The sequence below is a fragment of the Oreochromis aureus genome, linkage group 12, assembly GCF_013358895.1.
Source record: "Oreochromis aureus strain Israel breed Guangdong linkage group 12, ZZ_aureus, whole genome shotgun sequence".
Lineage (NCBI taxonomy): Eukaryota > Metazoa > Chordata > Actinopteri > Cichliformes > Cichlidae > Oreochromis > Oreochromis aureus.
Window position 1 is genome coordinate 20335131 of NC_052953.1, and position 12423 is coordinate 20347553.

Below are 12423 nucleotides of genomic sequence, written 5' to 3' on the forward strand. Positions count from 1 at the left end.
CCAACACACCAGGCTTTGCAGGAAGTACTTGAAGACAGGGATGTACATCACAAGAAACTCCTTGAATCATTTGCTGTTAGCTGTTATTAATTTCAAATAGGGGGTAGATATTCTGAAATTCAGGTACATTTTTAAGGCTTTTCAGCTCCACTGCATATTAGTTTATGCAAAATTGCGTTTGTAAATGCTCACCTAATGACACAAGTAGTAATCTGGGCCTGTATTCTATAAAACATGAGCACCACGTGTTATTTATTTGGGTTTCAAAGCTGGAAATTTTGTGATTGGATGTATTTTTTGTTTGATGAAAAGCAAAAGTTCTGCAAGCATTAAACTTTGAGATTAGAAAGTGAGAGCGAGTTGTCATTGCTGTCTTTGTTTTGATCTGGTCATGACTGAGCCTCATGTGCAGGATAAAATCAAACAGTCAATCAACTGGTTCTTATTTAGTGCTTTGTTACTCTGAGCACTCAAAGCACTTTCATACAGCTTGCCTCATTCATACAAGTACTTTGTTCTAAGCTTTTTCTATGTAAGTACTTTCTGTCTAACACTCACACTCCGATGCATCGGCGTGGTCATCAGTCATTCACAGTGTTCACATAGAGACAGACAACCATTCGTGGTCACACACACCACATTAAAAAAAAAAAAAAAGCATGCAGTAATGGAAATAAAGTGCTTTTATTTCACAACATTTTGAAAACTGACACATTCTCTGAAACTTTCAACACATTATAAAAAACCTTACAGCTGAAATGGCGCACTGCAAAGATTTTCATTAAATTAACTAAAGCTACCATTTTCAAATTTGACTTTTCAGCAGTTTGGCAGCTTGATCTTTACAGTTAGTAGCTGTTCAGCTGAAGCTTCTGATGCAGTCAGTCAGTCGCGCAGACCTCTGATAAAGTGGTTGGTTGTCAGTAAAAATCATCTACAGTGATTAATGAGTGTTACTCGGCATCGCACAGCTGAGACACCTTGTTTTTCAAACTACAAAATTTTAAAGAAACTCATTTAAACAGTTTAGTCTGAGTTGCACTGCATATAAATTTTGCCACGCTTCAGCTCCACCACGTGTTATCAGAGCGAAGCAATCCTTGGCACATGCTGAAGAAAAAAAAAAAAAAAAAAAATCAAACTCCAACGTTTGGCGCTCATGCTTGACCTCAGGGTCTGTGCTGCTTTCCTTCTACCGCACAGAGGTGTTGAGTTGTTCGTGGATACAAAATGTAGACTGCCCTTTGGAACTACTGCTTCCCAGCTGAATGACTGTTATAAATCCACAGACAGACTGGTCTTTGCTATTGCATTTCTGAATTGAGGTGAAGTTGCTCAGTGAGAGTGCAAAAAAAAAAAAAAAAAAAAAGAAGTCAATTTTCACCAGAAGCTCAGAGGAAAGACAGGAAAGGAAAGTCAACCACCCCCTTATCCTTTTTGCAGCAGAGATACTACACCATGCGGCTAATTTCAAATTTCTCTCAAAGCAACATGCTCTACTCCATCTGTAGAGTGTACATTCACAAAGTACAAGAAGACACATTTACATATGAACATCTGACTCAAACCCAACAAACCTTTCCAACTTAACACTGGCATAGTGTTCTTATAGAACGATATGCTAGAGTGGTACCATATTAACATCATTTACCTGGATAACTTCTGTCAGTTTTACAGCTGACTAACAAAGTTATTCCAAAGCAAAGGAAAAAAACAAAAAAACAAAACTGCAAACCCTGAGTTTTCTGCTTTTCAGTGAGTCCAATATCCTCAACCAAGTGACTATGTAGGGAGATTTTACAATGACAGCACTGCTGTGTTTGTTTGCCGGGGCCGCGAGTATCACATTTTTGTGCCGACACTATATGAAGTCACCTTTGAGCAGTCAGTCAAACTTTTTTTGTTCACAGAACCACGTTACGGTGACTCAACCCTCACCCGAGACAACAGTAAGAGAAATACCTGCAAGTTGCCGCTGTGAGTCTGAACTGGAACACAGAAACTGAATAAATAAAAAGTAGAACCCATCCAGAATGATCTCAAACAGTCCAGGAAAGAAGCGTGGATGGACACACTCTATACTGAGATAGAAATATACAAAAAAAAAAAAAAGAGTATACTCTTACCAAAATACCTTATGAAAAATATTGGATACAGACAGTTTGATTTTGGCTGTGTAAGAATTATCTGTTGTAGAAAGAGATCTGCAGTTGCATAGTTGATGAGAGTGGTTAGGAAGGAAAACTGAGGTGTGGTGGTTGCTTTCTGGATCAGCAGAACTTGTATTATTATCATTATTATTATTATTAATATTTATATTTCCCTCTTATTCCTTTTATTTCTCTGTGAGCGAAAGCTGCAATATCCTCTCCAGCTCCTCTTCCTCTTGTTTCCTCATTCTCTCTTCTTCCTCTTGAGCTCTTGCAGAAAGCTCCATTGCTAGACGCAGGTCTGAATCAGGGCTAGAGGCAGAGGCAGAGCTGGGAGGGCTGGAGGTGTCTCTATAATCCACCAGCACCCCCTCTGGGATACTCCTAGAAGGACAACAGGATAAAACTGAGATTCACCTTTATTCTGTTGCCTTTACTGATGCTTACAGGCAATGAGGCAGAATATCATGCTCACAGGTGGACACTGAACAGACTTAAGGTTCACAGAATAAATATGTGATAAAGTTGGACTAAAAACACTATAAAACCAACCATATGAATCCATAGGACTACTAAGCTGCAAGCACCTTCTATTAAAACATTCAGTAACAGAATTACTTGTAACACCGTTAATCTGCTCCTACCTGTCACTCTGGTCAATCGGCATTACATCAGCGAAGTCCCCATCAACATCACCCCAGAGCCCCTCCTACAAACACACAAACACCAGGGGAAGTTACAGCCTGCAGCATGTGGGGAAAAAAAAAATTGCATGAAAAAGATGTTTGTGTCAGTGACGATTGCTCTGACCTGGCCAGTGCCTTGACGAGACTCCAGGAGACTCTGATGGATGGCATACTGTAAGAGCTCCTCATCGTTATTGGACACAGGCATGTGGCGGCTTCCCCCGCGACGGTGATAACTCGCAGGCACCTCAAACACCGAGGGACACACCTGGAAAGGAGGTGGTGCTGGGTAGGGTGGATAAAAACCAGCAGATGAGCAGTTTAAAATGACAATCGTTCAGTTTGTGCTTAAATATTGTGGATAAACCATCAGCTTTCCAACCTGCTGCTTCATCATCTCCTGTGGATGTTGGTGTGGCTGCTGCTGATGTGTTCGCTTCCTCCTCAGTGCTGCATTTATTTACACTACCAAAGGTAATCTTGGCATTAAGCACATGAAACAGGGGAATCTCTGAAAGAGAGGGCCACATGAGATACCAAAGTGAAACAGAAAGGGTATCAGAGTGCTTCTGCAAACCCAAAATTTCTAGTGAAAAAAAATAAGAGTAAATAAATAAAAATCACAAAACTGCAAAATACCTATTTTAACAGGAAACCCAGGAGGGAATTTCAGGGTTACAAAGTCTCGTAGTCTTGCAAAATGGGAACTTGTGCGAGCCATGAGGTCGATAATGGGGGTTACCTGCTCCACCAGGGAGAGGGGATGGTCCTCACTCATCCACAATGTCCCTTTGAATCTGCGTGAGAGAAAATTGCAGATAAAGTGAAACATTAAATTCCACAATACAACCAGCTTGCAGCTAGGAAAATGAATGGACTAGAGTTTAGAACACTTGAAATTACTTCTGTGTTCGAATGCTCAGTTCAATGGGACGGCCGATGTCTCTTTTCACAAGGTCAAAGTCGGGATCAAAGTATTCCTCTGGAGTGATCGCAGTGGGATTGTTGGCAGTTGCATATTCGAGAGTCAGGTCCTACAGAATGAAGAAGTCGCAAAAAATAAGCAGGTGCATGGCAACAAAATGCATCACGTTTACAAAAATGCTGAAGGAACAACTTACTCCTTGTGCATTTATGTGCTGCTCCACAGTCCCCAGCAGAGACTCCAGGATGTTTCTTTCACCTTTGGAAAGAACAAAAACAAAAGAAAAGCAGCCAATCAGCACTCAGATTCAGTTCCAGTCAAATATAGTCTGTTATGAGTATAAAGGAAAGTTGACTATAACAACATTCAAACCACTTCCCTGACATTTTGAACTGGCAGCAGATTTCATGTTGTTTTGAAAGGCATCAACAATTAAACTTTATTATTACTATTATTTTATTTTGCTGACACTTTGGATCCTTTGGTTAGTGGATGGGGTATCCATGGATCTGCCTCAATTAGTCAGTAGGGATGGGTATTGATAAGATTTTCACGATTCCGATTCCATTTTCGATTCTGTTTAACGATTCGATTCTTTATCGATTCTCTTATCGATTCTTATTTTTAAAAAAGGAGAACACTAAGGTCGATTAGCTTAGAACTTTGTTTTATATCTTCTCTTTGAACAAGATAGAAATTTAGGAGTAACATGGCCTTACAAACCCAACAGTGAGATCTTAAGAGATCCACAGCCTATAGCTCTTCAATGGGGTGTCACAGGGTCCCCAGGAAAAAAAAAAATTGTAAATGTAAAATAATAAAATAAATATTCTTCTGTAGCAATAACAAAGTATAACATAAATTATTCTGTAGCAATTACACAAGAATATCCAGTAATGTCCCTGCCTACAATTAAACACATTCACTTACCGAAAATCGGGGACATCTGCTGTGGCAAATGGGTGCAAGCCTTTGACCACAAACTTAGACGAATGTCACCGAGCAGTGACTATCCTGGCCTGAAAGGAGACGCTAACGGTAGACTGCAGCAAGAACTGCCAGCATCTGAGCCAGCCAGACTCTGTCTCTCTCATCATGGTCACCTAAATGCAGCGCACAGTAATGGCAGGTTTTGTAATAAGGCAGATCGCGCTAACATAATATGCACTGTTAGTTGATTATTTACCTGCCGCATTAACGGAAGAGGACGTGCAAACGTTACCGCTGCTGCTGGGTTGAGATTCACGAGTCCGGAGCGGAATTAAAAACACGACGTTCATTTAAGGTCATCGCGTGTTTTGTGAGCAAATGCTTTTGCATATTCGTAGTGTTTCCTCCTTTAAATGAAATATCTACTTTGCAAGTATTGCAAGTTGCCCTGTTGTCATCCGTTCTGGTAAAGTATAACCAAACTTTTTAGTGTTTGAGCCGCCTAGGCGCCCTGCCAGGTAAATGACGCTCCGCAACGTGGTGACGTCATTCGGGGCGACTGGAATCGATAAGGGAATCGTTTGCAAAAATGGCAAACAATTCCAAGGAATTGAAACAGTGGGAACCGTTTCTCAACAAGAACCGGTTTTCGATACCCATCCCTATTAGTCAGGGATACATGTCAGAGAGGAGGTGTTGGTGCTGGTGTTTAAATGAGTGATACAATGCAAAATAACAGCCACATTAATACCAGAGCGCTACAAAGCGAGACCAATGGGTTAGCAAGCTTTTTTATTCTCCTTCCAAAGGGAGGGTGTATGTATTTGGTTCTTTTTTGTGCGTGTGTTAGCAGTGTGTTTGTTAGCATTCTTTTCAAGATATCTTTTTCTCGAGCTGATGTAATTTTGGTGAAAATCAGGTCAAGGTCACACAAAGTGTGAAAAATGAATTGTAAAAACTTTATATTACCCACATCTTTTATAGATCATCTTCAAACTTCACATAAGTACCTAGGTTGGCTTCACCTTCATTCTTAGCACCCAAGGCTAAAGTTCACTGTGAAAACGCATTCCAAGGAACCCATCAAAATATATACTCTCAGAATATATCATGAGAGTAATTACATCATATGAAAGGGCATGGAGGGAGCTATGAACCAAATACGACACTCTATGAAGTCACAATGACACCATAACAGGCTGAAAACAGTGTGCTGTAATAAAGACATCGTAAAACATTAAAGTTTAGTGTAGCCCTCACCCTGCAGAAGAGGTTTCTCTCTGAGTGCTCTTGTTTACAGCTTGTTTTCTCCGCTGGGAGGATGGGGGAATTTTATATGTGGAAGTTAAGTTATTAAGCCCTACCTTACTGATATAATGAAAGAAGCAAAGCTGTAAAATCACAGCAGGTCCCTTAAAATTTGCATATATTGTCTTGGCGATGCAGAAAATGTATAAATGTTTTTATGCTTGCTTCCAATCTGCTGATAAGTCTCATTTACACTGCAGGAATTGCAGCTGCTAGAACACACAACAAACACCAAAAATGTTTATTACATTTATAAAAATTAATATAACTTTGATCCACTGACAAATTAAAGAAATTTCCATAACACAAAGAAAGCCTGGCTGTGTTGAACTTCTTTCAGAGGATACTTAATACTTAATGCTGTCACTGATCAGTTCATTTAAACTATATGTTGAAAACCCCCCAAAAAGCAAACAAAAACAACATGTATATACTGAAATGTTTAAAAATTTACTTTTTATCCTGGCTTTCTCCTCGTCTGTAAGATGCTCCGTCCGTGTCCTGATTACCACATTTACATTGTTCACACTGAAAACCTGAGAAAATGACAAAAATACAATGTCAGGTAATAAAACCAGCACATTTTATAAACACATTTTGGTTTGATTTATAACTTCTCTGCACCTTCGCTTCAAATCCATTGACTACTTCCGTTTTATCAGATCTCCAGCCCCAAATCCCAGACTTAGTCCTGTAGGAAAAAAACAAAACAAAAGACTGTTACATTTCTAGAAAACATAAAACATCATAATAGAAGAGATTCATCGCTGTCCTTTAGATTCAAATAAATTCACAATCCAACAGTACAACAGCAACTGCTAACATAAGGATAGCTGAAATAAGATGCCGTCTGTCACCTGTGTCATCATTGTAATAACATTTACTCTAGCTGGATGTTGAAGAACCAAAAATAAACTACTAAAGGTGAAGATTTATGCTCAGACAACGTTTCAATGATTAATCCTGGATAAATATTGCATTTAGATGCTACAGATTCCAGAAGGACAGACACGAAAAATCTTGAATATTTCATGTAATAATTATATAATAACTCAATATTCTGTATCTGTCTAATAGAGAATCATCTACCCTGCTATTTTAACATTTTACATTCTGCTTTGACATGTTAATTTTGAAATATTAAAGAATATTTCATGTATGGCCTCAATAAAGTATTGCGGTAGGTCTAGGTCGCACAGGCCACACCAGGTCCAAAACCATGGTGTGTCTTTGTTTATCGTACAGTTAATATTGTATAGTTACCATTATAGTATTGTATAGAATTGTATAGTTAGTAATTAGTAACTTTGTATCCCTTAATTTTACCGAAACTTAGAATGTTATTTATTTGTAATTCCTAGTTTAATATCTCTTGGAGATATATCCTTTATATATTTATAAATGCACTAGAGATGGCACGATACCACTTTTTTATGTCCGATACCGATATCATAAATTTGGATATCTGCCGATACCGATATGAATCCGATATAGTGTGTTTTTTAATCAATAAAACTGTTTTTTTAATATCTTGCTGCATTTTGTATAAGTTCATACTCAAGTTTAAATAAACAATAACACTAAAGCTATTCTGTTATACCTGTATGTAAAAAATACACTGCGCCCAAAATATTTTATAGTTCAGCAACACTGATCAATCTAATAAACTTAAACCTACTCCATCCTCCCTATTCTGGTATTTTAAAGAGTACTTAGCAGAAATATTAAGCAACCTAACTAATAGGGTTGCAAACTCCCAGCAAAAAAAAAAATAGGGAACCCCCCCCACCCTCCACCTCATGATGCTTAATCGATGTAATCAACTTTAATTTGATGCAGGGTGGAAAAAAATGCACAGAATTAAATTATTTTTCAAGAATAATTAAATAGATTCAACATCTTTCTTCAACAGAATTGCAGAGTGCACAGATGGTATCTTCCCAAAGGAAAAAGTACTATAGCTTACTAGGGTATATTAGACTTAACAGTTGCTAAATACAGTAATGGACTTCTATACATTTTACATCAGATTAAAACTTTGGGTGTAAGATTCAGATAATTATTTATTAAAAGCTAGACATTTTAAATGAGAATAAGAAAGAAAAGTATGTCTTTGTGCCCCCTTTTCCCTGTTCCTGCCCTATCGGCCCCCCTGGCTAAACTTTGCTAGATCCGCCCCTGCACAGTTACCAGCCGTCAGCTACGTAGAAAAGGAACCTGGTGTAGAAAGTAATATTAAATAAATTCTAACAACAGCTTATCAAGCTTAAAGGTGCTGCTGTTGTTCCGCCGCTGGTTTCCTCTTTCTGGTGCAAAGTGGACCAAAAACAAAGAAGAGAGACGGACTCGCGACAGAAAAGCCGATCAGCTGATCATTAAGCAGTTTCACGATTGAAGTAGCCGCAGGAGAGGGAGAGAGAGAGAAGAGGCAGTCACTCCATATATCGGTTGTTAAGCTTAACATGGGAACGCTTTACAAACATTCAGAGATGAACTTACACACTTGCTTTACTTCTCTCTGGGATCACTTCCTCGGAGATGAAATGCTGGTTTGGTAGCAAGGCTACAAATACACACAGCAGCTCTATCAGGTGACGCACACTGCTCCTACATGCTAGGGTTATGAGCCGAGTTACGCCATGTCGCAAGTTTTGTGAGGTGTTTTTTTTTTTTATATTTAATGGATCGGATTACATTTTTAATTTCTCACCGATATCCGATCCAGTAATTTAGGTCAGTATCGGACCGATACCGATACGTAATATCGGATTGGTCCATCTCTAAAATGCACCATGGGGGGCTTAGGGTGAAACAGCATTTCGGTACACTGTATACTGTGTATACTACTGTATTGACAATAAAGCTGAAGCCAACTCTCGTGAAGTAGCGTAGCTTTGGAGTTCAATCGTGGCTTATCAAACAAATTTAGATCCATTCATGACATGAGGAAAAACAGGAACAAGGAAGAATAAATGCCTCTTGCCTCTCAAAAGCAATATCCTTTGTGTCCAAGTAGGTGTTAACAATAGGAGTCGTCAACCTTTTGGCAACTTCCTGCTCAGCTGGCTGCATTGACTCTAACGTCACATCCTCCATTTCTTGGGATATGTTGAAGCGTTCGATGTCCACGACTTCATCGTCGTGGTTCACCTCCATCAGCTCTGCAAATGAATCTGCCGACACGCAGACAGGGAGTCGCTTAGACCATTTTAACCAAAACAGCAGCAAAGAAAACTTGACTGTGTGAGGGAGTGTAAACACATGCCATCTCCTCTGAAGATGTAGCTTCTACGCCCTCTGATCCAGGTCATGTTCTCAAAGCCTAGAAGAGTAACATCCACTCGCAGCGAGGCGCCGCTTTTCCAAATGCGGCAAACATCACTCGGACAAACCCGGGACACGAGAGGAACTGCGAAACAACGGGATACAGAAACAAAAAGCATCCATACGTGAAAAACACCACTTAAGCAAACAAATACTTCACCTGCCAGCAGGCAGGTATGTAGTTTTTCCTGTGTGACCTGATGAAGCCACACAGGAAAAGTGTCAATCTTTAAAAACAGACTGCTGCCTTAAATAAAAAAAAAACTTTTTAAAACCATCCCTCTTTTGCATACTGGATTTCTGATAAACCAGCTGTTTTTGCATGAACATAATACCATTTATACACTTGTCTACTTTAAAAATCTACTTAAAAATATATATATTTCCACTCACAAAAAAAAGAACTTACTCCAACTGGTGAATTCCCATTTCATCTCCATATAGAAGTCTGGAGACTAGAAAAGGGAAAAAAAATGTTTTAAATGTTTCCAGGCACACTTACAAATGATGACAAGCAAAAGGGAAAAATATATGAAGTCACACCACTCGGATCTTTGACAGCAGCTCAGGCACTCCTCCCAGGGCAGTGGAGGCTTTGAGGTAGTCTCTGCGTTGAAGCACTAACTGAACCATCTCTGGATCTCCTGTGCTGACTGCTTCCTGCAGCACTGCCCATAGAAAGTCAAGCAGAAAAAACCACTAAACCTTTTAATGGAACAGCATCCGTTTCCTCTGAGAAACGATTAACCATTAAAAACCCCAGCAATGAAATTAAAGACCAAAGAAACCGTTTTACTGCAGTTGTAGGAGTTGATATTCTTGGATAAGTATATTTACAAGAAACCTCATCATCAACAGCAGATGATGGTTAGGGTTATAGACAGCAGGAATCTAAAATGAACCAACAAACCAATCCAAATCCTAGCCCTCCTTGTCTGTTATGTAGCTAGCTTTGTAACAAACCTGTCCAATTATTGGCATTTTCTTTAGTCACTTGAGCGCCATGTCTCAGCAGGATTCTCACTGACTCCAGGTGCCCGAGTGATACAGCCAGGTGCAGAGGTGTTCGGCCTCTGGGATCCACAGCCTCGATGTCATTCTGAAAAATAATAAGGTGCCTGTTTAGACTAAATACTACTGAGCTGACATAAGAACCTCCAAGTGATTATTATAACCAATGCAGTCAACAACATGCAATTTTGTCATGGCTAATAATGATATAAAACTGCTGGAGTCAGTACAAAGAAATCATAATAATTGTGTAGTGTGGATGTATAAGCCCAACAAGGGACAAGGGTTGGAAATTAGGAATAGCTATAAACTCTTTGTGCGACACATCAGTTTCATGCTCTGTACTGGAACTATGTCAAACTGCATTGTCTATTTTAAATAAATAAAATCAACTCTCAAGCATGTCTTGAGGTAATTATTGGCTTAGGGATGGGAATCCAGAGCTTATACTATTCATCGGATTATCATAAACCCCCCAAAACATCAAATCTTTTTCACAGCACATGGCATGTTTTTCCAAAAGTTGCAGATTGCACAACAGTGACACCAGACTCATGAAAGCGGCACTTTTTACACACCTGAGTCACATGCAAGCTTTTTCTCCCCTACACTTTGTCCAAGCAGTGAAAATGAAACTGTGTGTTGACAGTGAAAACCAATCTGACCTATAAAGAGAATCAATAATGGCATTTGTATCAATAAACTCTTATCAATACCCATCCCTAACACTGTTTATTGTTTGAGCCACTGGATCTCTCCACTTTGAAGCTAAATAGCAATGCCGAGTTACTGTAAGTAGTGCAAAATAAACAACAAATGTATCCATGCGAGTGATAAAACACGTACTGCTGTCTGTTAATCAGTGTATTTGAGGAATCCAGTGAAATGGGACAGAAGCTTACATTTTAACTGGAAACAAGTTACCAGTCTGTACCGGAAGACTTTTTGTTTGTTTGTCTTTTAAAGCTTTCAAACTTCTAGATGCGTAAAAAGCTGAGCTACTCAATGTCATGTGTATGTGGCTGCCTGCGGAGCATCTGTAAACACCACTGGCCTTCTTTAACTGCCTGCCTGCGGAAATTCAGCAGCTCACTCCTGGTTTAGTCCGGCTAGCTGAGTATTGGTGCCAAGGTTACCAACCTCTCCTGTGGTTTTAACCAACCTGCGTTGATGTTAATAGCTGCTCCAGCTTCCTGTAGTCATTCTCCCACACTGCGGAATGCAGGGGAAACTTCACCCTGATGTCTTCGCTAATGTTAGCCATGGACATCTTCCTCTTTCTTTCAGTGCAACGTTAGCCACCCTCTAACAACTGGAGCCATGAGAAAAGCTGGGACAGCCACAGTAGTTACGCCAAAAAGCTTTGATCCATGCCTTTAATGTCTGACAGCAGCGTCGAAGTAATAACCAATCCGGTGACCAACTTTCCCCCCCAAGCCTTCCCCTAAATAAAACTTTTGAACAAGGAAGTGCCAGGAGTATTTCCCAGCAACGACAGGGGTGTTCTATATAGAAACAGACTCGCGGTCCATTAAATATCGCCTGATTAAGGTAACCTAATGGTCGATTTTAAAGTGACACCTTCTTTATATACGGTTTACAAAATATTCCTTTAGGCTAAAAACAAATGAAACGGCACTCGTAGATAAAATCATCGCCTTTAAAAAAATAATAGACACTTCCAGTCTGGACTCAACCATTTAGCATGTCGACATGGGGGTTGAAGAACCTTCATTGTTAATACTATGACTAAATAAAGTGATTTCTATATTGTCTAACTTTGGTTCCCATATTTTGAATTCTTGAAATGTAGCGCCACTATATTGTGCAGACATCAGCTAAACAAACCATGTAAATTCCTAGAAAGTAAATTGTTTTATTTTGCCCTATAACATTGAAATGGGATCGGCAAGATTACGTTTTGAGGGAGGGGGTGGGAGCGGGTTAAAAATCTAAATCTGTACCGCCAGGTTATAATGTACATAACTACGCCTGCTAAATTTAAAGATAGTATATAAAGTTGTATGTATCCGTCCTATTGTTTTAAACTTCACAAATCAATATTAATTAAAACTCCTCTGTCTCAGTT

The 12423-nt window shown here is 39.3% G+C and overlaps 1 protein-coding gene across 1 annotated transcript; it reads right to left on the reverse strand.

Moving 5' to 3' along the window:
* Positions 1–665: 665 nt before the first annotated feature.
* On the reverse strand, positions 666–12015 carry ankrd13a (ankyrin repeat domain 13A). Its single transcript, XM_031755429.2, has 15 exons — positions 11497–12015; positions 10287–10422; positions 9867–9991; positions 9733–9778; positions 9265–9408; positions 8983–9172; positions 6624–6690; positions 6454–6535; positions 3958–4019; positions 3740–3870; positions 3476–3633; positions 3219–3347; positions 2961–3121; positions 2795–2859; positions 666–2534 (listed from the first exon to the last, which is right to left on the reverse strand). Exons 1-15 carry the CDS (start codon positions 11602–11604, stop codon positions 2336–2338), a joined length of 1803 nt encoding a protein of 600 aa, XP_031611289.1. The 5' UTR covers positions 11605–12015; the 3' UTR covers positions 666–2335.
* Between the last annotated feature and the right edge of the window lie 408 nt (positions 12016–12423).

Coding starts and splice junctions, on each gene's coding strand:
- ankrd13a (XM_031755429.2), bottom strand. CDS start 11,604: ATGTCCATGGCTAACATTAGCGAAGACATCAGGGTGAAGTTTCCCCTG. Junction 9,779..9,866: donor TGCTGTCAAAGATCCGAGTG/GTGTGACTTCAT, acceptor TCCCTTTTCTAG/TCTCCAGACTTCTATATGGA. Junction 6,536..6,623: donor TCAATGGATTTGAAGCGAAG/GTGCAGAGAAGT, acceptor TCATTTTCTCAG/GTTTTCAGTGTGAACAATGT.